This window comes from Mya arenaria, chromosome 10 (assembly GCF_026914265.1).
Source record: "Mya arenaria isolate MELC-2E11 chromosome 10, ASM2691426v1".
Taxonomy (NCBI): Eukaryota; Metazoa; Mollusca; class Bivalvia; order Myida; family Myidae; genus Mya; species Mya arenaria.
In genome coordinates, this window is record NC_069131.1 from 67,600,707 (window position 1) to 67,627,218 (window position 26,512).

Here is a 26,512-nt window from a genome sequence, read left to right on the forward strand (position 1 = left end):
TAACATGTTAAACAATCACATCCCAAAAGGTAAATGTACAATTACGTTCGTTAATGCTTTGTTCTATTCGATTGAAAACCCCGGAAGTACAAATTTAAGAAAGAGTTTAGTTAGCGAATATTAATTGAACTGTTTCCTTAAGGTATGTAAGTTTACACACACAAACATGTTTTAATATACAATTCTATATACTAACCAGTATACAAATGACATTTGTCATTACAAATAGGTAGACCTATTGTCAATTACAGTAACCTCTTTGTTTGTTATTGATATAATTTATTAAGTTTTTCATTGCAGGCAATCTTTTGAAAGAAAAGCTCAGTCATCTGAGCTGCAGTGTTGCAGCACTGAAAAGCATTGGGTATGACTGTATATCTCAGGGTATGATTAAACCAACTATTGCAAAAACTATGCAAACAGTAATCGGGGAGTTGGATTATTATTATATTTTTTAGTGTTATTAGACCCAGTCTTTCAAAAACAGATGCAATTGCTATAACATAGTATGAAATAAGAAAATACTTGCTTCTGCTTCTTGCAAACTACCGATTTTTTACCAATATATGTAATCTTAATACAAAATATCACTGTCAAGGCAGGCATTTCATTTGAATTTGAGAAATGGCTTTTACAAAACAAATTTGTACTGTAGTGTTTTTTTATCTCTTAAGATAAATGTGTACTTTCACAAGAAATATTATCAAGAATTGTATTTGAAAAAAATGTTAGACCATTTCTTTTTTTATTTTACTAACAACTTTCACGTTTTATGGATAATAGTAAAGATTATGTATCTTCTATTTTACAGGTGCCCATCATAGAGTGTTTCTCTTTGCCTGCAATCAGGATACATCAACTGACCTTTGAACTGTGTTTTCCAACTTGGGATTCAAACACATGCCCTCTTGGGTAGGAGAAAGTCAGACAAACACCTGTGGCTATATCACTATACTTCTTCAAGTCTTGCTCAATGAGTGATCATGATGTGAAATAAAACAAAATGCAGTCATTTTTTTGTTATATTAAATAAGTTATGAACAAATAAAATATTTCAAACATTTTATTAATTTGTTATTTTGAAAAACAGTATGAATAAACATACATGTATACCAATAGACAAACAAATAATTGGCAAAGAATGGGCACAAAAATATAGTGAGAATATTGAAGTTGGAGCTTTATTGTTAATATTGATTTTAATGTGACAGAAAATGCTCCAATTTGCCAAAAAGCATTGAATATCAAATGACAATGCTTAGATTTACAAAATTCTGCCCAAATGAGTATAGATCTGTGAGTTGCTGTTTGGTATTTGTTCATAAAAGTCATGATATATAAATCAAAGTTTAAAAAAATATGTTGCAAACATAAAACAGTGGAGGATCTGATGTTATGTTGAAATGATATTCTTGTATAAGCTATTTAAACTGTATATGAGCAGATTCTTATGGAAATATGAGCTTTAAGTATTACTTTATTCCAAAATGGTGACCTAGAAGGTTTAGTTCCTTGTATTGGTCAATGTTATATTGTTCACTTAACAGCTTGAGGTAAATGCAAGATATAATACAGTCAAGTTCAGAAACTACTCAACAGTTATGATAATAAACCCTTACTCTCAATATGGTGTACATTTGTGGGAAATTATATCAAATCCTTCAAAAGGTTAAAAGGACATGGAGCAGACACAATTTGTTACAGACAGACAGACAGACAAATGGAGCTAAAAGAATTAGTCTATTTCAGGAGGAGACATACTTAGCCAAATGGTTCTTGAGAAAAAGTCATTAAAAATAATTTATAACAAGTACAATAAACAGGCAGTCATAAAAGTTAACATGAACACTAACTTAGGCTTAGATGAGCTGGATGAAAAATGTCTTAAACAAAATAATTGAGAAGTTGCCCAAAATGTTACAGCTACATGTGAGAAATGAGCCAAGTATCAACAAGAGATGTTTGTCAAACATTATGCCCCCACCTGAGCGCCATGTTGTCAGGATTATATGAACAATTGAATGAAATAAGCATGGACCGAAATGACAGCTGATTAGTCACTGACATTGGATGCCGTTGAGGCAGTTTTAAGATTATGACCATTCAAAGTGTGAGGATAGAGTGTGTTATGACCATGACCTTTGACCTCAAAATCCATACGAGTCATCAGCTGGTCTTCAAAAATCTAAATGCCAAGTTTGAGGGACATGGGTTCAAGCATTGACATGTTATCACACAGACAAGCTTTTTTCAATCAATGTCACTGTGAACTTGACGTTTGACCCGATGACCCCTAAAATGAAAGGGACTCATCTACAGGCCAGACACAACTTCAAGTCAGGTTTGAGGGCCATGGGTACAGGCATTGTCAATTTATCACTCGAAATATTTTCACATTCAAGGTCACTGTGAACTTGACCTTTGACCCAATGACTCCTAAAATCAATAAGCGTCATCTCCTTGTCAGGACCAACATCCATGTCAAGTTTGATGATCATAGGTTCAGGCATTGTTGAGATATCCCTGAGAGAGGATTTGTTATCTTTTTTGCATTAAAGGTTATTGTGACCTTGACCTTGGCTTGATGACCCTCAAAGTCAAGAGGGGTCATCTACTGGTCAGGCCCAACCTTTATGTCAAGTTTGATGACCATTCAGACTGAATGGCATGATTGGTCCAGGAATTGTCGAGTTTGCTTTCAAGATCACTTTGACCTTGACCCCTAAAATCAATAGAGGTCAACTACTGGTAAGGCCCAACCTCCGAGCCAAGTTTGAGGGCCATGGGGACAGGCATTGTTGATTTATCACTTGGACAACCTTTTACCATTCAAGGTCACTGTGACCTTGATCTTTGGCTCGATGATCCCCAAAACCAATAGGGGTCATCTACTGGTGAGGCCCAACTTCCATATCAAGTTTGATGACGAAAGGTCTAGGCATTGTTGAGTTATCACTCAGACAAGCTTTAAAATTAATATACCATTCAAGGTCACTGTGACCTTGACCTTTGACCCCTAAAATCATCTACTGGTCAGGCCCATCCTTCATGTCAAGTTTGATGACCATACGTCCAGGAATTGTTGAGTTATCACTCGGACAAGCTTTGGTCTACAGACGGTAGACGGTACCGACCGACCGACATGTGCAAAGCAATATACCCTCGTAAAAGCCGTCGTAAGACAGCGCGCTCGACTACGCCGCTTTGACTTAGAATACAATAACGATGTAATAATACCAAGTTTGGTCTCTTTATGTCAAACCTAACTAAAATTATTTGATACATAAGGTGACTTTGATGCTGCCCTCCCACCAGCCCGCCCAAACAATGACGCAAGTCATTCAAATAACTTGATTTCCCATTATGAAAATGTGATTAAGAATATACAAATATGCCTTTCAACGGAAATTTAAAAAAAAAAATCAAGGGCCATAACTTGTATTTAGGCTTAAAACGGAGTTATGTTTCTTGTTGTAAGATGGTCGTAAATAATTTTGAATTTTATTAAGTGCATTTAATGAACGGTATAGACGTTTTTTTTTATTAAAATCCCAACTTGCCCTTAACTTTTACTTGCTTAAAACTTTAACCTAAGTCAATCAGGGGCCATAACTTGTATTAAGGCTATGGAGTTATGTAACCTCATTGGGTGATGGTCCTGAACAATTGTGTGAAGTATTAAGTCAATTGAATGAAGGGTATAGAAGTTATTAAACAATATCCCAACCTGCCCTAAAACTTTAACCTAAGTTCCATAGTCAATCAGGGGCCATAATTTGTATAAAAGATAATATGGAGTTATCTAACCTCATTATGTGATGGCTCTGAACATCTGTGTGAAGTATTAAGTCAATTGAATGAATGGTATTGGAGTTTTAAGTGAAAATCCCAACTTGCCCTAAAACTTTAACCTGCCCTAAAACTTTAACCTAAGTCAATCAAGGGACATAACTTGTATTTAGGATAATATGGAGTTATGTAACCTCATTGTGGGATGGTCCTGAACAACTGTGTGAAGTATTAAGTCAATTGAACAAAGGATATATATAGAAGTTATTAATAAATATTCCAACTTGCCCTAAAACTTTAACCCAAGTTCCATAGTCAATCAGGGGCCATAATCTGTGTAAAGAATAATATGGAGTTATCTAACCTCATCATGTGATGGCCCTGAACAACTGTGTGAAGTATTAAGTCAATTGAATGTAGGGTATTGGACTTATAAATGAAAATCCCAACTTGCCCTAAAACTTTAACCGCACGCCGACGCCGACGCTGGGGCGAGTAGTATAGCCCACCTATTCTTCGAATAGTCAAGCTAAAAATGTCTTATTATGCACAGCACTAATTACATTGACAGAGACATTTTTCCTTTGAAGTATTTATAAATTGAGTCAGTAGCTGAGTCCTTGGATGACATAACAGTGTAGTATGTTGGTTATAATATTTGTTTCCTTTTTAAAAGATATGCCAGCATGTATAAAGATTGTCTCTTCTTCCTGTATAGAGTCAACATCAAAGTCCACAGTAAATAGATTCATGTGAGTTGCACGAAGACAGAATTTTCAAGTTTAAACAATTTACAATGTTGAATTGATGTAAATAGTTGCTCAGATCACAGCAAGGGTAAACTGAATCAGAATGAATCCATTGAAGGTGTTGAAGCAGTTTCTGTTTGAAGGCTGTTCAACTCAAGCACAATCCTTTGATATGAGATGGTGGCATAAACTGTTTTGTGAATTCTGTCCTTGAAGTCTTTGGTAGTCTCAAGTATCACCTTGAAAAACAGCTAAGATGAATTTTGTAGAGATTGGAAAGTCTATTGCTCTTTCGGTAACTTTCATTCTAGGTTCTGAAGTATTTGTGACATGGCGCTGAGTCTCTGAAACGAAAAACAAAAATTATTTAAGAGCAAAAAAAAAAATGATAAAAAAAATGAGTACATATATACAAAATATTTTAAATTTACACCTTTTAACAGTCACAGAATATTTCACAGAGCCACTTGTAAAATATGTATAATAAAACATCAGTTGTTTTCTTAGTTAGATAAAGGGCACAACTCAAAATCACTTAAAGCCGGATTTATAGACCTAATAATTAGGACCTATACATCATATACAAATATAATACAATAACATTAATGTATTGTTTCTGACATGACAGACGGCTATAATGATACCTTGAATTTGGTTCTTTGACAACAGACTTATCTGCTAGAAATCATTAAAAACCCTTTTTATTTCATTTGTTTTCTTTAAGGCTGCACTCTTACAGATTAACAGTTTTAATATTTTATCTTTTGTCCAGGAATGAGCAAATTTTGTGTAAACATCTGAAAACCAGCGATACAAGAATGCTGACAAAAGATTTTATCGCAGTTTTTCATATTTCTGTCGCAAATTAATGTTTTTGAAAAATGCTTAAAACATTCATTTTTGAAAATAAATATGAAAACTTGCAATGTGATTTTTTCAGCAGTCTTATATCACTTGTTGCTATGCATTTTCACATGCAATGTTACATATATACAGAATCCAGTGATGTGGATCATTCCATATATATGCTGCACATCTTTAATATTATAATTAAATAGAATGTGCATCAAACTATATGCATGATAAGAGTTTGTATTAAATTGAGATTTGGTAAAAAAAAAATGCTACAAACTGACTGTAAATACATACATAATGCACGATTTCCACTTGATTCGCTCTTGCGGTGTATTTACTTTTATCTTGTTTATAAATAACACAAGTAAACCGGAAATACGGAAATTTAGTTACCCATACAGAAACCTGCAGTTCTTTCTACCAATCCGTCCCGCCTAGTTACCAGCATCTTGGATCCATGTCAAGATCTGAAATAAAAAATGAATAATCTATTTATTTATAAACAGGCTGTTTTCTTTCTGAAGCTTAAAATATGGTTGACATTTTTCTTTAAATGTTTCTGTTTTAATAAAGCCATTGCTTGAGCTCAAGTAGTCATCAGTCATGGGTTCAAGATCTGAACCTGTCCCACTTTTGCTCCCAGGTTTACCGTACTAATATTATACCGTTCATGAGTGTGTCCCAGGACTAACCCACAAAGGTCAGATTATTTGCAAATTAAGTTATCAGGAACAGTTTGTCGAGCTGGTTGAACAATTCAACTGCAAGCTTTAAGTTATTTTAAGTTCTAAGGGCCTGTGAGCCAAGTTGATAGAGCACAAACTTGCAAACAGGGAGTCCCCAGTCCAAGTCCCATTACTAGCTGCAATGTTTTCAGAACCGCAAGAAAATTGAAAAAAAATGTAGTTTGGGACAAACAAGTCTCCCAGCTGTGACCAATAGAGCTTATGCTTAACTTCTGGCTGCTCTGGATATTTTAAAAAAAATACTTTTTGACCCATCCCACCCCGCATCCCCACCCCCAGGCAACTTTAAAATTTATTTAAGCTTCAATGTTGATTTAGAATTTCTGAACACTATTAGAGACATGATAATCTTGTAAATATAAGTCAAAGCAAGTTATTAAACAATGATAAAAACTTTGACAGATGAAATGACAGATCAGTGTAAACACTGTCATAAAATCAGTCTGTTTTTAGCTTGTTTGTTTTACTTAAAACACCGTAAAATTCAAATACCATAAGTCTAATGGTTGGATAGTGTTTCAGTCTATATTCCAGTGTTCTTATCACAACAAAACTCTTGAAATGCATCGAAATAAGAGCATTTTGTTTTTCAAAACATTTTGACAGTTGGCACGAGGTTGCGTCCCCTGAAAATTTAGTCAAAACGGCGTCTTAACGATTTGTTAATTTACTCACCGGGTTGCAGATTCCACAGAGTCGTCTTCTGTCTTGAAATTGGCAATTGGTTTTGTTAAAATGCGCCATAATAAATGAAAGATCGCCAATATAGAATATTTCTGTTGTTGTGGCGGCCATTTTTTAGTCTACGAAGTTCGTACGCCACCCTAAGAGCTTACGTAGAAATTTTCGTAGATCTACGAAGAAACAGCCTGAGATACATCGTACAAAGTTCGTAAGCAGAACAGACTTCGTACGAAGTTTAATAAAACTGGCCCTTATTCTAGTAAAGCTTGGAGTCCGGATTTATTCTAGCAAGTAATTTGGTTGGTGCCAAAAAAGGGAAAAAGTCCAATGTCATTAAATGTAACGGTCAGCTCGCGCAGGAAAAAATCAAGATAAAATAAATCATGCATTCTTAAGTAATGTATTTTAAACATATCCTTTGTGCTTTAGAATTATTTTATTGCATAATTATTAATGTTCTTGTAAGCTATTGAATATTACTGGTGTTTTAAGCATTGAAAAAACCGCACTCTTTCTTCGACCGAGACAGGCGGTAAATCGGTTTGTAACTTTTCAGCCGATTGCCCTTGCTTTGAACGCTGCCCTGAGCGGGCACCCTCCAAAAACGAAAACCTTAAATACAGTATAGCTTGTTTTTCTTTTCGTTTTTATTTGTACTTTGTAAAATAACAAAAAAACGAAAAACGGTATAAACAAGAGATCTTTGTCAAACAGCATGTCCCCCCACCAAGTGGCAGGTTGTCAGGATTATTTGAACAATTGAATGAAATATGCATCGACCGAAATGACAGATGATTTGTCATTAACATTGGATGCCTTTAAGGCAGTTTTAAAATAATGACCATTCAAAGTGTGAGAATAGCAGGTACAGTTTTTAATCATGTTCAAATGATAACTGATATTTGCAGATAAAAATGTATCCTCTCAGCAGCAGGGAGTAAGTAAATATGACGAAATTTTAATGATAGTTATGACAATGACCGCATGACCTCAAAATCCAGAGGGGTCATCAACTGGTCACCCAAAACCTATATGTCAAGTTTGAAGGCCATGGGTGCAGGCATTGTCAAGTCATCACACAGAAAAGCTTTTTGAATTCAAGATCACTGTGACCTTCACCTTTTGGCCGATGACCCCGTAAAATCAAAAGGGGTCATCTTCAGGTCAGGCCCAACCCCCAAGACAAGTTTCAGGGCCATGGGTGCAGGCATTGTCGAGTATCACTCGGACAACCTTTAATCATTCAAGGACACTGTTATCTTGACCTTTGGCCCTATGAGCCCCAAAATCAATAAGGGTCATCCTTGGCTCAGGCCCAACCTTCATGTATAGTTTGATGACCATAGGTTCAGGAATTGTCTAGTTTGCCTTAAAGGACACTGCCATCTTGACCTTTGACCTGTTGACCCCAAAAATCAATAGGGGTCATCTACTGGTCAGGCCTAACCTCCAAGTCATGTTTGAGAGCCATGGGCGCAGGCATTGTCGAGTTATCACTCATTTTAATCATTTAAGGTCACTGTGATCTTGACCTTTGGCCCGATGACCCTCAAAATTAATAGGGACATCTACTGTTCAGGCCCAATCTCCAAGTCAAATTTGAGGGCCATATGTGCAGGCATTGTCGAGTCATCATAGGACAAACTTTTATCATTAAAGGTGACTGTCACCTTCACCTTTGGCCCGATGACCCATAAAATTGATAAGGGTCATTTACTTGTTATGCCAAACTTCCAAGTCAAGTTTTAGGGACATGAGTGCAGGCATTGTTGAGTTATCACTCGGACAACCTTATATCATTCAAGGTCACTGTGACCTTGACCTTTGACCCGGTGACACCTAAAATCAATATGGTTAATCTACTGGTCAGGCCCAACCATCATGTGAAGTTTGATGACCATAGGTCGAGGCAATGTTGAGTTTTCACTCGGACAAGCTTTAAAACCCTTTCACCATTAAAGGTCACTGTGACCATGACTTTTAACCCGATGACCCCTTTAATCCATAGGGGTCATCGTCTTGTCAAGCCCGACCTTCTTGTCAAGTTTGATGATCATACGTCCAGGAATTGTTGAGTTATCACTCGGACAATCTTTGGTCTACCGACCGACCGACCGACTGACCGACCGACCAACCGACCAACCGACCGACATCTGTAAAGTAATATACCCTCTTCTTTGAAGGGGGACATAATAATTTTTTTAAAAGGAAAACGCCTATCAATTTTGGTTTTCTATCCAGTCATTAGAAAAACGAAAAAGGATTTGTATGTTCCTTTTTCGTTTTTTTACTTTCAATTGTAAAAAAACTAAAAAACGAAAAGACGGTATATACACGGACCCGTATCTATGTATGAGTGGAAATAAACTTATTTCATTTCAAAGAAGCTTTATTACTGTATAGTGTTGAACAAATGTTGGTTATATTGAGGTTCAAATGTATAATAGGAATCAGATAGCTGCAATGATATACAACAAATAATAGCTTGAAAGCTAATGAATAAACATAATTGGATTGTAACAAAAGTTGATACTTATGTGCACTTTCTTAACATAATCATGTGAATAGGATTAAATAAGAACATTTCTGTTCAAGGTTGCCTTAACATTTTATATACCATTTAATTCAAAAAGTAGAACTTTTCTTCTATATTGAAAGGGTTTAAACATTTACCCATTTCTTCTTATTTCTTCAAGGTGGTCTAAACAATTGAAAAATAACTATAAGCTCAGTGTATTTAATGGATACAAATGTAACACTGTTGACAAATGTTTTTATAAATCGTTCTTCTTGCTGGCCACCGACCCGGCCGCCGCCCCTCCCATAAACAATGCGGCCTTAGCCCCGACTCCAAGACCAGCCGCACCTGCACTCTGCGCAAGCGCAAATGCACTCCCGGAAACAACTGCTGATCCCTTTAAAAGAAACATGTTATAATGAAATAGTATGTAACGCTGACCAGGTTTAAATAATATATATTTTACAACGATTGTAAAGAGAGTTATTAAAACTTATACTTAGTCAATCTCGTTGGCACGATGTTGCCCGAGAGTGTGGTCTTATGTTGCAGGGGAACATGAGTACCGGGGAGATACTCCACTTGTACAGCTTGGTGACCACTAACCAAACTCACATGCGCCCAAGCCAGGGATAGAGTCCGGGTCGCCGGTGCGCGAATCACTTCGCTAATCGGACACTCAATGAGTTTATGTTTGAAGGTTTAGATATTTGATATAACGAGTAGACCACACTTCCTTTTATCGTCGCATACCCACGATACCTAATTATATTTCATCATTTACGAGTGTAGTGTAAATAGTATGCAGATCCTTGATGCGGACCAGTTAGTTCCTTTTGTTAAAACACTGTATACCGGATGGCGACGATATATTACTTCTTCAAGTTGTTTATAGATTCTGTATAAAGTATTCTGTCGATTCTTTAGCATCTGGTGTTAATAGGATGTGTGTAGTGGATGCCAACATTGTTTCAATCCTAATGTTGATGCCGACGATGAAATAGTTCCTGGTATTCATAACAATCCTATGGACACCGACAACGTATTAATTCCTAGTGTTAATGGCATATGTACCGTGGTTGACATTGATGAAATACTTCCTTGTTTAAACAGCATGTGCACTTTTAGTGTATATGTCAAGTATTTCGTGGGTGTCAATGTCTGCCTGGTCTCAATAGGATGTGTTCAGTGTGTACCGACACTGAATTAAAAAGAATGTTGACCGTTTGCTAACGATAAGTTTTATTCAAATATGAGTGTAGTGCCGACGATTAGTTATATCCATATTTAACAAAGGGTATCGACGATGAGTTTAACGTTGATAATAACGATGAGTTAGTTCCTTGAATCAATAGCTTGTGTTCCTTTGATGCCGATGATAAGATAGTTTAGTAGTGTTGCTATGATGTGGACCGTGGGAGATGAAGATGAGCTAGAAGCAAGTGTTATTGCTATGTGTAACGTGGTTTCCAACATTCCCCATGATAAGTGGGTTGTGTGCTGCAGATTCCGATTATGAGCTCCCTGTGTTGTTATTTGAGATGCAATTGGAATGTTATTTGATGAATGACATAAAATATTATGGTGACTGCATTTATGGATCTTATATTAATTGTTATAAAACACAAGGTTTCCGCATTTACCTGAACGGCAGCCGCCAACGATCCGGCCGCAACACCAGTGGCTCCAAATCCAGCAGCCCCAAGCACAACGGGTGCCGCAAGAACGGCACCTATTCCAGCAACGCCGCCAATGACAAGATTCGTCAGGCTGAACCAAGAGTCATCTACAAAGATTTAGGTTGTATTAACCTGAGCTGGATTCTAAATTATGTGAAATAATGTGTTCAATACGTCAAGAAATACATCAGAAATGCAGTTGCATGCACACATATTTCAACCGTATGTTTTATTGTACATACATTTCGTCTAGCCCTTGTTTAAATTCCATATAAATTATTTCAATTTTCAAGTGAATATTGTAAATTAGGCTTCAACAAGAATTCGAACAATTGCCACATTCATTTAGATCAAATTGTGTATATAGATAAAATACGGTGCATCGATCGGTATTTAAATTGTAGAACTCACGTCTCGACTGTTACCACATGGTGAGAATGGAGTCTCCTGGAGGAACAACTGCGTCAGCAAGAGTAGATGCGAGCTATTAATATTTATCATCTAAAAGGGTTTATTGCAGCACACTAGTGAAGCTACTATTTCGATATTGTTATCTGATAAATAGCTCATCACTCACGCTGGTATCCCAATCAACCTCACTTCCAAGTATGTTGTGTTTCGGATCAGCAAGGTTTTGATTAGAAGACACAGGTCGTATTTTCATCTTGTTATAACTGGCGTGCTGGTGGTAACGTTTCTCCAGTAATAAAGTTTTGAAATCAAAATCAAATTTGGATTTGCAATATAATTGTTTTGTATCAACTCATTGATAGCATGTTCACCTAGCACATCAAAGAGTATTGCCGCATTACCGGCGAGTAGATTTAATCAGTCTAAACCGTATGACGTATCCCCACAACCATTGTGGTAACGTCAGTGGGGTGGTATCAAAAACTGAGATGTTCATTGCGGCACACATTTATTGTGAATTGCTGGCTTCGATTTAATTTAAAGGGATTCTGGCACACATTGTAAAATAGCATCTTGATCGAGAATTATGTTTTCATTGCACAAGTTTGAGTATTCTTGATATTAAAATACTTGGAAATATAAATACCCTAGTAATTTAAATTCGCATAAAAGTAAAACAGAAAGAAAAGCCCTTCATTCAAACGTATCCGTTGTAATTTCTGAGAAATGCTTAGGCATTAGAATGATAAGGGGTGGTCATAATGAAATGTTAAACAGAAAGATAAAGCAAGTCCCAGCAATCAGAAGTTGCTACGTTTACAATTAAACACGTCTAATGAACTCTCACAGATATGCCATTTTAACAACTTTTTTTTTATTTTTTTGTCTTGAAGAGCATTTTTTTTGCGTAAAAATCTGCAAACCAATAATATAAGTTTGCTGACAAAAGACCAGATGCAGATTTTCATATTTCCGTTCGAAAATTAATGTTTTATGGCTTAAACCGTTACTAACGGTTTAAGAAATATACATAAAACATCAATTTTTGAACTTAATTATAAAAATCTGCGATCTTATATTTTGTCAGCAGTCTTATACAACTGGTTTCCATGGATTTTCGCACAAATTTGCTTGTTTCAAGACAAAAAATAAAAAAAGCTGTCAAAACGTTCAATCTGTGAGAGTGCAGCTTAAAGATTGAATATATCTAATACATATGTCCAGGTTATTTGATATTTAACACTTTTGATCTCGAAAACAATAAAAACAAAATTAGCAATCGTCTCCTTAAACTAATTCAGATAAATGTTAACGCTCAAGTTAAATGGGTAAATTGTCAAACATTTGAGATAAATCGAGTTTTCGAAACAACTTTTCGAAAACCATAATCGTATAAATACATTGCTTTGGAAAACGCGAGTTTGTACATGCCATTTGGCGGTTGGAGTTTAAAAAAACATACAAGTCTGAGTCGCTTTCATTAATGTAGCTAGTCGATTACAGCATCGATTTTGTCATTTTAAGGGATGTGCACAAGGACATTACCTACGTGAATTGGTGCACCATAAATGTTGCAAAAATCACCAGAAAAAGTGGTATTTGATGTAGAATCAGCGATTGCGACAGTGTGTGAACTAAGCATTGCTGGCGAGCTGCCTAGAATGGGCATTTTGCAAGGAAGTAGACTGGGTATTTTCACTGGAGTTACAGGATGCTGGACATTTCCTTGTGTTAATTTGGATTTATATGGCTATAGTTGTTCATAGATGCAATGTTCTTGAGTACCGATGTTAGCATAATCTGGTTCGCATGAACGTTGTTGTCATTCATTTTCTCGACGAGGTATTTCATGGCGCTGTGATCAGGGAAGTGTTTGTTTGGATTAAGCCCAGCCTTCTTCACTATTCGTTTCATAGTTGAGCTGAGTTTGTTGACACCGACATGATTTCTTTTGAAACAGCGCGCATTCCTAATTTGCATAGTTATTACACTAGTTATATATAAAGAAATATTGGGGTTATATCACTCCTGCGCCGTAAATTATGTTATAAATATATTTATAATGGTTACGACATTCAACAACTTGAGACTGGTGAACCATGTGCATCTTGTGGTTCCCCTTTATGCAAGCTACTGATTTTTGGCAGTCATTTTTCAGTTATTAACGAATGTAGCAGTGACAATACTGTTTAATGTATATAATTATGCGTATATATCCTGCATGCATTACTATGTTTCTGTGTAAGGAATTGATCAATCCTTTTGAAATTGCAATTGTGCAATGAATTTAAACTTAGGGTTGATACTCCTAATTCTTAGTAGTTCATACGATAATATCGATGTATTAATAAGAAATAACGCAACATAAGTATGTGTTTATATATGAAGAGATACGTATTCTATTATGTTTACTGTTGCTGAAATACATGTTTATTTCTTAATGACATTGTTATGCTATACTTTTGGTTCTTTACATTACAGAGAGAATTGAAAGCAACTAAAGGAATTGTAGAAATAAAATTGGTTTCCTAGCTAAACTCGCCTTATAATAAACATAAATTGTAAAAAAAACATTGACGTTTTATCTCATGTGTCAAATTAATTAAATACAGTGTGTCCACGTTCATTTAAGTGCAGTCGAACTCCGTTGGCTCGAAATCCTAGGAACCGGCGAAAACACATCGAGTCTCTAAAAATTCGAGCCAAGCGGAAATTCTTACCTATAGAATAAAGAAATCGGTCCCTTACACCCAGTTCGAGCCAACAAGTAATTCGAGCCAAACGAGTTCGACCCAACTGGGTTCGAATGTATTTAAAAAAAACTGTATATGATTTGCATGAAACTTCGTGCAGTTGACTTATAAGTAGGACATTCAGATTGTAAACGTTGTACATCATGTACGTGAACTCTCCTGAATAAATTTGAATGAGATGTATTTGATAACTTTTGATCTCACCCCTTATCAAGTGAAGCAGTTAAAATCCCTCATTAATGGCCGATTCATCTTGTAAACAATTTACTGTCACAGGGTTTATCACCAACAGATATCTAAATAAGGAAAGTGTTATTGATACTCGAGTTCACTCATGTGTATTAACATATCTTATGTTTTACAATATTATATGAAGTACTTTAGTGTTGACAAAACACAGAAGTTTCAAAAGACAAGCGAGACTAAGCTACAAAGCCTCTTTCTGAATTATTTTGTTTTGTGCTTATATCGCTTGTCTACTTCTCACATATCATTTCCTCTATTAACCCTTTGATTATGCGTAAACTTGATATAGCTTGAAAATTAAGATAAATATTATCTAAACCAGACGCAGGAGTTCAAAATATGGAATTAGTTAGAAATGATATCTATTTCACACAAGGCGTACAATCTTGTAGTTGTTTTTACTAAGCGTCTTTGTCGACAATAATACCAAATGTAATATCAAATATGATTAAACTGTAATACGTGACAGTGGTCTGGTGGATTTACATTGTTAGTTTAAGCACCTGGCCCACGATTCCCGTGTATGATTTGTCTGCAAGGGTATGGTTTAGCCACACACCGTATTTATACTAATCTATGAAAAAAAAAACATTCATTTTGTATAGCTAAATGTAGGTTTGTACTAAGTGCAAATCAAGAAAAAGAACCCTTTTTACGTGGAATTACCAGTGACAACATATTAAGTAAATGATACAAAAAAACACTTCTATTTATAAAAAGCAGATTCTTCAAGTATAATTGGTCTGTAAAATCATGAATTGATCATGTTCTTGTTAAAAAATATTTACCTGGTAACCAACAGAACCAATGATGGTACAGTCGAACCCCGTTGGCTCGAACTCCCAGGGACCGGCGTAAATACCTCGAGCCTCGGAAAAAAATGCTTCCCTCCCTTCAGTAGAGGGAAATCCTTTTCATCCCGTTTGAGGCAAAGAGGACATCGAGCCAAGCGAGTTCGAGCCATCGGGGTTCGTTTGTATTTTGATTGTTGTTTAATGGTAGTTGTGTCTCTTATATGGTGTCGCTTTGACCATGATCCTAGTGCCATTCAAGGGGATCTGTCTACCGGGCGAGTCTTTGTCGTTTCAATTGTTTCTGGGTTAAGACATTCGAACCAATATTATTCGAACTGTATTTTTGGTTTATCCTATTTAAACGTTTTTCTATAAATAGATACGTATTTGCCGTATGCAAACATATTAGCTCAATACATATTTGATGATCTACAAAAAAGGGCCATGCGGTCAAAATGTATTTTATCATAGAATAAAAAAATAAATTCATTGTCATTGCCTTCGTGTTGTCGACGGCTTCGGTGTTGAAGGCGGCGTTGTATTGCAAAAAATTTAAACTAACCCATTTCTCAAAAATTGTTAAACGTATTTGAATGAAAATAAATACTAAATATTATCAGAGAGACTACGATTTGATTTTAATAATTATCGAGTTATACCCCTTCTTCTACTGAAAAGAAGATAATCGTGTGATCTGAATTGCCTTTGGTTTTATTTATATTATACACACGATTGTATTACATGTACTGGTAGTATAGACATTATTATGTATTAGAGGGGTTTTATCATTAAAAAGCATGCCCGTATTCCGCGAAACTGTGGTTAAGAATTTGTTTTACATGCTGCTATAATTTAGAATATTCTGGTTATCTGAAAGTGGAATGGCATATCTTAATTATAATAGAACAAAAAAACAAACGAATATAATTGAATTTCATTTTGTATCGTATGTTAATTGAAACGATATGACGTGTTTCCATAATGTATTAATTGAGGGTTGAATCTGCTCCAGATCACATAATTTTGCTTTACAAAGATCATTTGGTGTGGACATAAATGTAATCGAATATGGAGATTATGACACTGGCATTATATGATAAACTTGACTTTCAAAAATCAGCAGAATGCCATTAATGCTCCTTTGTTGGTGGTATACACTCTTTATGCATTACTCGGGACTTAGGAGAGAGGTATGTGGAATGCAGAGACTTGGAGGACTATAAGTATCTATCATGTGTGTCCGTAACGGATAGAAAAATCCGACCCGTGGGCACGCGCGTAAGCCGGTAACGAGGCTTGCCGAGTTACCGGCCACGCAGCGAGCCCGCGGGCCGGCTCTTTCGAACAGGTCACGGTGTGTGTAACTCGTTAAGTTTATGTCAGGCTATTAACCTTGTGCCTGATAGGGTCATCGATAAATGTTTTGGTCCTGTTTGTTCCTTTTGTTTAATTAAGTATTTATTTTCTGTTATCGTTCGAAACATTTTAATTGAAGAGAAATTATTTCACACTTGTCAGGGCTTAAATAATACATTGATTTCCCGCGAATCAGTATTTTGTTTTTAATGTGTTTGTGCGCGCGCATAACATCTATAGAAGGGAAGTAAATGAAATGTACACAACATATAAACCCTTGTACTTTTTACGTAACGTTACCTGTATTGAAAGTGCTGACTGTATCTATACAATTTAAAGCCCAACATTTTGTGTTCAACATAGAGATTTAACGATCTTATTCTGTAAGATTTGCAATTGAGAAAATTATGTTTTCTCTTTTAACATTTTAATGTCAGTTTCTCATTAAACTTTCGTAAATGAAGTTCATTTAAGCATACATATGCACATTATTTAACATTGATTTTACTTTGCAACATTTTGAATGCAATATCAATACACTATACTCAGTATAATCAATAAAGACCATTTCCAGACATTTTGCCAGAAGTTTCCTTGCAATCCATTCGATCCATTATCATTATGATTCTTCTGGTCATGTGTATGCCCGGAAAGATTTGAGGATAACGATGAGGTCGAAAATGGTGCTAATCCTTCAGTAACCCCCTCGATTTTCGGATATGCAGACGCTGACTTTGTACCGGAGAGAAACGATGTCGTAACTGAAAAAACATGGTCTTTATAAATGGATGTTCGGGTGTGTAGTAAAATAACTAAGCGGTACTTTACATTCGTTTCATAATTGATGGATTTTAGTCATAAACGTATGGTTATGGCAAATTGTTAATGAAATTATTTCATTTTTAATGGTTTCTTAATAATTACTACAAAATGTTGTATGCATCCATCTCTTTCAAATGCATCTATATGCATGATGGATAGGCCGCTTGCCTCACAAATAACAACAATTAAAATTAAATTTTAAGATGATATACTGATTAAGAAATTTCAACATAATCGCAAATTGAATTGCTTAAGAAAAGAAAGAAACATTTACCAGGTGGTTTTGTCGTTTTGCAATCGCACCCAAGCTGGATAGAGTAATCCGGACAGGAACTGTTTCCGTCATCCCTGAACGGCCAGCACTTGAGTCCAGTTATCACCGTACATCTCGCAGTAAACTGCCCCTTTGAGTCGATATGCACATCTTGAAAGGGGTCGTCTGTAGCGTGTTTACAGCGTATCTTCAACGCTCCGCCAACAGATGAATCGCAAACACTTTCCAGTCCTGCCGCATTGAATGGCAGTATCTCTGTATCGGTACTGCAGGAAATGGTTAAAGATGCACTCTTACTCCCGAATAAGACTTATTACAATTAATACACTTGTATTTCAAAACAAATTATTAAATGTCGCAAACAATCGATCTGAAGAAGGATACCGAGTTTAATTTCAAAGAAAGGTGCCGAAAACACGGTATTTCTACCTTATGATTCGAAAGTAGATCAGAGTAAATCTTTTAGCACTCACCAATCATTTAATATTTTAACGTTTTCAGCTATGAAATACACGGTTACAATCTTGTTATAAGTAATTAATAATTTCCATATATGCATTATTTAGTAAGTAGATAAAGGTTTAGTGTACATGTGTATATAATGATTTTGAATAAGAATTTCACTTTAATAGATTACCACTTGTGATGTCATTTTAGATAAATTAAATAAAGTGTTCGAATTGTAATAAAGCCGGTGCTCGGACGCTCGTTGGTAGTGTTTTGATCAATATTACTGCTAATTAACTGACGCAGTGAAACTGAGAACGTAGATGCTCGGTACCATACGGTTTAAGTGGTACGAAAACACTATAAAGCGGGCATTATTTGGTACAAAGTATCTCAAATTTTCCGAGCAGGATTTGGATAGACAATACATGAGTATTTGTTGCTCATAAGAATTATATCTTTATGTACATTGCATTATATCTTACTTACTGAAATATCACGTCGTTCACGACACATGCATCTTTTGCAGTCTTTGTGTACTTGTTTAATATAAATTAACTGGGGTTTTATATCATGTAAATCCAAGTTAATTTCAAAATAACGTCGCTTTATGTATCTGAACGTAACAGGAGACTTATTTTATATATTGTAAAGCCCCTTTAGTAATGCATTTATCAATTTATGCATAGCTTCAGTAATACTTCAGGCAATATATCTGGAACCATAACCAGTTTTTTTCCAGAAAATTCACATTAACGTGCAGGTACGTTATCGTGTTTTGTTCTCTTTCTTTACTCGTATGTTTACGCTGTTTTAATGGTAGTTCAATTAAGGAATGATTTGCGGGTATTATGTCATTATCGGGGTGTGAATGCACCTGGGCTGGCCAAAGTGTGTGGAGTACCCGACAATGACATCAAGCCAACAATTAATTACTTATATTTACACCACTAGTTACAGTAACCGGAAACACATGATCAAATGACGTCACAATAACGCAGGGAAAAAATCAACCAATTGAAATCACTTGTACACGTAAAACTGAAACACTTATGACAACAATACATTTAATATGTCATAAATGAACACTTCCTAAAATGTTGATTTATATTTTACGGGACCTGCTGAGACAATACAAACAATAACAAGATGAACAATTTTCATGTATATTGTTATGGGATGAATTGCGATCCGAACATATCCAAAGATGTTGCATTCGTCGGATGATAACCGCAATTGCCGAAAGGCAGTTCATTTAAGGAATTGAAGTAAAAATGAAAATATAACCCGTTTATAAAGGTTACGTTCATTAAAGTGACTCACAAATTGTTGGCTGCCGATGGCGATCCAGTATTATACCATTTCGAATCCCATCCGCATATAGCCCCCTCTGCAATGTAAAGATGAATTAACATTATACTTACCATTTAACTATTGTGGATCTTGTATGTCGCAATCGCCCTTGCCTAGTTCGCAAATCTATCTAAGGTGCATTACGAGCTCAGTATAATTCTCCAAAGATTTTATCCATTTATATGAAATGTTTCATTTAACTGGCAATTATCAGCAAACGCTCATATTTGTGAATATGTTGTTTCGCCGACCGTTCCAAACAGGAAACTCTAACATTTCTGAATAACTATAAACCATGTGGTTCTGTTAATCATGGTATTCGTTAATTGTAAAGGCACTGTTCTTTTTGTTATCATTGAAAATTGAATTATATTATAAGTATTTACATAAAGAAAAGTCAAAACCAATGGTCCTTATGAAGTAAATCTATTAGCATTCACCAATCATTTAATATTTCTGCGTGTTCGGGTATTAAATACACCATTACAATTGTGTTATCAGTAATTAATATTTTTCAAAAATGCATTCTTTAGTAAGTAATTAACGTTTATCACTCAAAATCTGTATGTCATACCCCTGTTTTTAATGATTTTGAATAAGAGTGTTACTTTAATTATTAGTAAATAATTTAATAATTGTCTTACCAGCTGACCACGCCACTAACGAGGCTGCAACAATAAGAGATATAGCACCCATCACTTAGATGAGAAGCGACGTAACGATTAACTGCTGTGCGATTCTATATTCCAGAGAGTTGTCAAACGTTGACTTTTAATTTAACAAGAAACACGCCAAAATATTTGAATTAAACTTATCTCTTATCCTTACATAAATAGTTTGATCCGTTCATTTAATCTTCAACTTTCGATGTGATTATAGGCTTTATACAAAGTGAGTACTTGAAAACTGATAAGCCTATCTCTATTGAGTACTAGCTTCATGTGGATTTCGGTTAAATAGCGTTTCCCCTAAATTTCTAATTGACTGTCCTGTTGGTGTGTGAACAAGTGGTTTATGTGTATTAAGAGCACGATTTGTGCGGAGCGACCTGCAGAGAATTGTTGACAAGTTAAGAAATACTGAAGTAGAATCCCCGTGAAAATGAACAATTTAAAAGCGTAGATTTGCGTGTATAAGTTCGATTCCAAAGAAGTACGTAGCCGTTTATCATTTCATAGTAAAAACATGACACTTATTTAGTTTTTGAAAACCGGTCCTAGTTCGTTCAAGTGCTTATACAGTAAATGTATGTGATAGTAATAGAACGACTCTGCGTGCTTCTCATGTTTCTTCCCCAAACACCTTGCCGTTTAACTGACCTTTCCAAGGCGGTTATCTCATCATTTAATGATAAAGTTATGTTTTGTGTTCGTGTGTGGTCTGTTCGTGGTACTTGTGTGTTTGTGTCTCTTTTTCAGTGTCGTAAAGCCCCTTACCATGTGCCTCTATAGAAGGATTATATTTGAATTCATGACTCTGTTCAATTTTAGGCTTTTTAACGGTGTTTAGGATATTTTTCTAAATTTAAAATTGAACTCTTGGATTCATAAAGTTTTTGCTGGATTTTCTGGATAGAAATTAAGTAAGTTTGATTTACTACAGATACATTAAAAGAAGTTTTTATTTTTCCAATATACATAATACTTATCAATATGCTCGAGAAATTTGTTCGCCATTTTTACGGGTGAATAACTATGCCATATTAGCGATCGTCTGCACAGATCTAAGTTAACACCTGTTACAGTAGATAATCCCTAAAATACCGAGTACAAAATTAACCCGTTATAGTTACGAATCTCAAACATTTTATTACAAGCAACTTCTTTTTGAAACTAGACTAGCCGTAATGTTGTCTTTCTAGGATTGTTATCGGTTAATATATGTTTTCTTACCTGGTTAGCATAAAGAGCCAAATAGACACGCTTTTTGTATGTAGCATAAATGCCTAATTATACTGTACACGTATCATATGTCGAATTATTGTTCACATACTGTACTGTCATTCTTATAACTTTGTATGGTAACATGGCAACCTCATCAAACAACAAGGGACGGACGACGGCGGTGAAGAGGATCCGGTCGGCTCTCAGCTCTGACTCCTCCATTGACGGCGAGCTTTCGTACCTCGACCTTGATTCGGGACTCGTTACGACCGCCTCCAAGAAGCCGGAAGGTGAATGGATCACACTTACGAGCCCGCAATATGACTCTATGATGTCTAAACTTTCCATTCTTGAAAAGGTGCTTAGCAAGTTAGAGAAATTAGACAAGTTGGATGAAATAGAGATAACATTAAAATCTTTAGATACAAAAGTAGATGACTTTGAACGACGGCTTTTAAAATCTGAGTCTGGCATGAAAAATCTAGAACATTCTATACAGTTTGTAAGTGATAAATATGATGAAGTGGAGTCGCAACGAAAATATGAAATTGTGAAAATAAACTGCATTTAAAAATCTTATAGTGATATTCGTCGCGAAAATGATGAACTACGGGCAGTCATGAATAACACTAAACAGTTAAATACTAGTCTGAAAGATGATTTGAAACACATCTTGATGATTTAGATGTTATTAGTTTGGATAATTTTGAATGTATTTACAAAAACCGAAAGCAAAAATATGCGAAAAAATCAGGTGGTATTGCAATTTTTGTTAGATCGAATATATCAAAGTACTGTTTAAACATTGATTCTGATTGTGAATATGTTCAGTGGTTCAAGTTATGTACACATCTTTTCAATACTGACGAAGATGTTTTCTTTGGTGCGGTCTATGTTCCCCCAGAAAGTTCGAAATGTTTTACGCAAAACCTTTACAATCTTTTTTTAGCTGAATACGAACAATTTAGTTGTTATAATAAATATGGCATTACAATGGGTGATTTAAACGCAAGAACTGGTACTTTAGATGATGTTACTTATGTTGATGATAGCATTTTTGATGTTATTGATGTTAACCCCAATACATTATTTGATATCGATTTAATTAATGAGCTAAGACGCTTGAACTTCTCACTGAAGCGATCATCGATGAATAAAACAGTAAATAAGGTTGGCAAAGATATAGTTGATTTTTGCAAAGGCAACGATTCCGTTATATTAAATGGTCGTGCTTTTAATGATAAAGATGTTTGGAATTATACTTGCCAACAAACCTCTGTAATTGATTACACAATATCATCGGCCCATAGCCTTAGATTATTTAACAGTTTACAATTAATGATTTTAGCTCACTGTTTTCTGATGTGCATTGTCCTGTTCTTTTTCCCCCTGAAGGCACCATTAGACATTAACTCTGTTAAACCTAAGCTCGATAAAGAAAGGGTTAAAAGGTGGAACGATGACAAAGCTGACACCTTTAAGCTAAATATTAATGTTGCACACATCAACAACGTTATTTCGAAAATAGATAACTGTGATAGTGTTGATAAACAGTTTGTTAATGATATATCTGCTGAGGTAGAACGTATCTTATTAGATTCAGTTAAATGTACCCTTGGTACATATAAGTCAACTACAAAGCAAAAATGTAAACCAAATCATAAACCTTGGTATAATGACCAATGTAAAGAGGCAAGAAAATATTATCATACATGTAAATGTAAATACCACTTTGTAAAAAACCAGCTCAATAAGACTGAATTAAGCAAAGCAAGTAAAAGTTATAAAAACGTATTACATACTAATTTTGTAAATTTCAAGAGAAAAACCCGTCAAAAAATACGTAATTTGAGATCGACAAAACCAAAGGACTATTGGAATTATGTCAACAGCCTAAATAAGAAACAAAATAGCCCTGAGGTTGATATGTCTGTATTTTACGATTTTTATAAAGAGCTCAATTCTGATAATATTAATCAGAATGATGAACCAATTTCAGATTTTCCAAATATTGATATACCAAATAGTCTTAATGACGAAATTACTTAAGAGGAAATACTAAAAGCTGTACGTTCTCTAAAGAACGGCAAGGCGTCCGGGTTTGACCTACTCATAAATGAATATATTAAAAACAGTATAGACATGGTACTGGAATTATATCATTAATTATTCAATATTGTGTTGATAACTGGTTATCTTCCAGACTCATGGACTGTAGGCTGTATAGTACCAATATATAAAAATAAAGGGGATATTCAATTACCTGAAAATTATCGCCCTATTACATTGTTAAGTTGCATGGGTAAATTGTTCACTTGTATTTTAAATAATAGACTGACTCAGTTTGTAGAAAATTATGATTTACTGAATGTTAACCAAGTGGGTTTCCGGAAACACTATTCTACCATTGATAATATATTTGTTCTGCATATGTTGGCGGAGTACCTTAAATTCAAAAAGAAGAAATTATTCTGCGCTTTTGTTGATTTCCAAAAAGCTTTTGACTCGGTGTGGAGAATAGGTTTATGGTCAAAATTGGTAAAATACAATATATCCGGAAACTTCTTAAATGTAATAAAAAATAAGTATAGTTCCATTAAGTCATGTGTATCGTTAGACGGTAAATATTAGAACTTTTTTGCATGTAACAGAGGACTTCGCCAAGGTGAAAATTTATCTCCGTTACTGTTCTCGCTTTATCTTAATGATTTAGAACACTATATGGTAACAAGAAATGACAAAAGTTTAGTGGTAAACGATGTGAACTTAGATATGTTTATTAGACTGCTTCTTTTATTATATGCCGATGACACAGTGGTGTTTGCCACCTCTGAGGATGACCTCAAATCTGTACTCAATACATTTTATTCTTATTGCTGTCAGTGGAACCTAAATATTAATTTTGATAAGACAAAAATTATGGTATTTGGCGATAAAATGAAACGGAATAGAGATATTAAAATTAATGATTGTATATTGACTGCCAATTTAAATTATTTGACCACACCATTGTACCAATTTTGACATATGGTTGTGAGATCTGGGGCTATGGTGACCTGTCCCTTATTGAAAAAGTACACACTGATTTCCTAAAACATATTCTCGGAGTTAAAAAGAGCACGCCTCATGTTATGTTATATGGTGATCTTGGTAGCTCTCCATTGTCGATTTTAATTAGGAAACGTATGGTTGGATTCTGGCATAAATTAGTTACATCGACAGAAGGCAAACTGTCTACAAAGCTTTATAAAATAGTATATACCCATTTAAATGACAATGATACACATTTCAAGTGGATGCATCATGTAAACTTATTTTTGACGAATGTGGAATTAGTTATGTATAGAATAATCAATATTTTAATGGTACAAAACAACTGCTATTAACTAGAATCAATCAAACACTTTCTGATCAATATTTACAAAGTTGGACATCTGATGTTAATTCCTTCTCCAAATGTTTGAATTATAGAATGTTTAAGGATACGTTTGATTATGAATGCTATTTTGACAATGTTCCTGAGTTCTATTTGCAATATTTGATAAGATTTCGAATGTGTAATCATCACCTCCCTATTTAAAAGGGGCGATGGTTTAATATTGAACATAATAATAGGAAATGTCATCTTTGTCAATCAAACGATGTCGGTGACGAATTTCATTATCTTTTTAAATGTACTCACTTTGTTGATGCAAGAAAACGACTGCTACCGCATATTAAAGGTGATAACTGTAACACAACTATGTATAAAAACATTGATGAATGAAACAGATGAAAAGAAATTGATAGATTTAGCGAAGTTTTTTAAGATTATACTGGATTATTTTATTAATACACCAGGCTAACTAGCGCTTACCTCAATTTTTACTATAATTGTTACAAATTAATATAAATATATTTATTATACTTGTCTTAGTTTACTCCAGAAGATAGAAAATAGCGTTCATCTTCTTATTCTTAGTACCTACACAGCTTGACCGATTTAATTTGTGTATGTTTATTTGTTGTAAACCTCGTATCACATGTATTATATGTGCAGAGTGTACAATAAACTTTGAAACTTTGGATACGCTCGAATTGCGAATTATCGCGTATAAATATAAAAAAGCGTTTGTGTTGTGTTGTGTTAGCAGTCCATGTTCAGATATAGGTTTCTTTTATCAACATATTGAAAACATTCAATTTTATTATTTGTTAAATGTATTGTTGTCAATAGCGTTTCAAATTTACGTTTAAAGGTGATTTTATTTTATTTTGGGACTATTTTTACCGTAGCAATAAAATGTGTAACCGGTCGGATGATACTTTTTGCAGCAATCCTTCAGCAAATGTTTATATTTGCTCAAATGTCAGATTTGAATACCACAATTTTCAATAGTGTAAATTACGGCTCCTGGCGATTCGATGTTGCGGCATTGTTTGATTTAAATTATCTTGTGATGTAGTCAAAGTATTTTAAAAGTCAAAATATCCATCACTTCTTTTCTTGTGGCCTTGTGGTTAGGCGTTTGTGTTCCATTTCTTCTCTAGACTTTACCGGCATATCTTCCCAATATTTGTTCGTTCTTTAATTGCATTTTTCTGCAATTTCGTTATCATAGTGTAAAATGATGATAAAATAAGTGCTTCATATGCATAACCGGGACATGTAAATTTTGGTCCAAAATCATAAAGTCCCGTAAGGGCCTAACATGGATACTCAGCGGGGACGCAAACCATCACTAGACAAACAATACACGTCATTTATAGCCATAATGTTTGGATGACAAACCTGGAACGGTCAGTGAAAACTGGTGTTTACATGGAGGGGAGTAACACTATCTAGCAGTTAACTAAAGCAAGTGATTTCGATTGCCACTGTCTATACGATATATTTATTATCAGAGACACACTCAAGTCGTCTTTAATATTCTTAAGAAATCATGTGTTTCAACACAATCTCATCACTTGTTGATAAAGCTATTTCAAAATGTGTGTGGTCTGTTTGTATTTTGTGTATGTGATGTTTTTATGTCTCTAGTTCATTGTCGTTTGGATCCTTCCCTAGTGCCTCTAAACAGGGTTTATTTTATTTATTGTCTACTGGGCGTGTCCCTACGGATTCTATCTTGTTATTATTTGTTTTCGTAGGGGTGTATTTGATCAAACATCCA

The 26,512-nt window shown here is 34.9% G+C and overlaps 1 protein-coding gene and 1 long non-coding RNA gene across 2 annotated transcripts; both read right to left on the reverse strand.

The window, feature by feature from the left end:
- Positions 1 to 1,057: 1,057 nt before the first annotated feature.
- LOC128206498 (uncharacterized) lies at positions 1,058 to 6,755 on the reverse strand. The gene is made up of 3 exons (XR_008256487.1): positions 6,632 to 6,755; positions 5,787 to 5,860; positions 1,058 to 4,882 (listed from the first exon to the last, which is right to left on the reverse strand). It is a non-coding gene; the product is annotated as an uncharacterized LOC128206498 (long non-coding RNA).
- A 2,834-nt stretch (positions 6,756 to 9,589) lies between these two features.
- LOC128204959 (elastin-like) lies at positions 9,590 to 11,684 on the reverse strand. Its single transcript, XM_052906357.1, has 3 exons — positions 11,621 to 11,684; positions 10,985 to 11,127; positions 9,590 to 9,738 (listed from the first exon to the last, which is right to left on the reverse strand). Exons 1-3 carry the CDS (start codon positions 11,682 to 11,684, stop codon positions 9,598 to 9,600), a joined length of 348 nt encoding a protein of 115 aa, XP_052762317.1. The 3' UTR covers positions 9,590 to 9,597.
- Positions 11,685 to 26,512: the final 14,828 nt, after the last annotated feature.

What these genes read in the sequence shown, in the direction of transcription:
- LOC128204959 (XM_052906357.1), bottom strand. Translation starts at nt 11,684, where the DNA reads ATGAAAATACGACCTGTGTCTTCTAATCAAAACCTTGCTGATCCGAAA. An exon ending in GAAACACAACATACTTGGAA is followed by an intron (nt 11,128 to 11,620) that starts GTGAGGTTGATT and finishes AAATCTTTGTAG; the next exon opens with ATGACTCTTGGTTCAGCCTG. An exon ending in CGTTGGCGGCTGCCGTTCAG is followed by an intron (nt 9,739 to 10,984) that starts GTAAATGCGGAA and finishes TTTCTTTTAAAG; the next exon opens with GGATCAGCAGTTGTTTCCGG.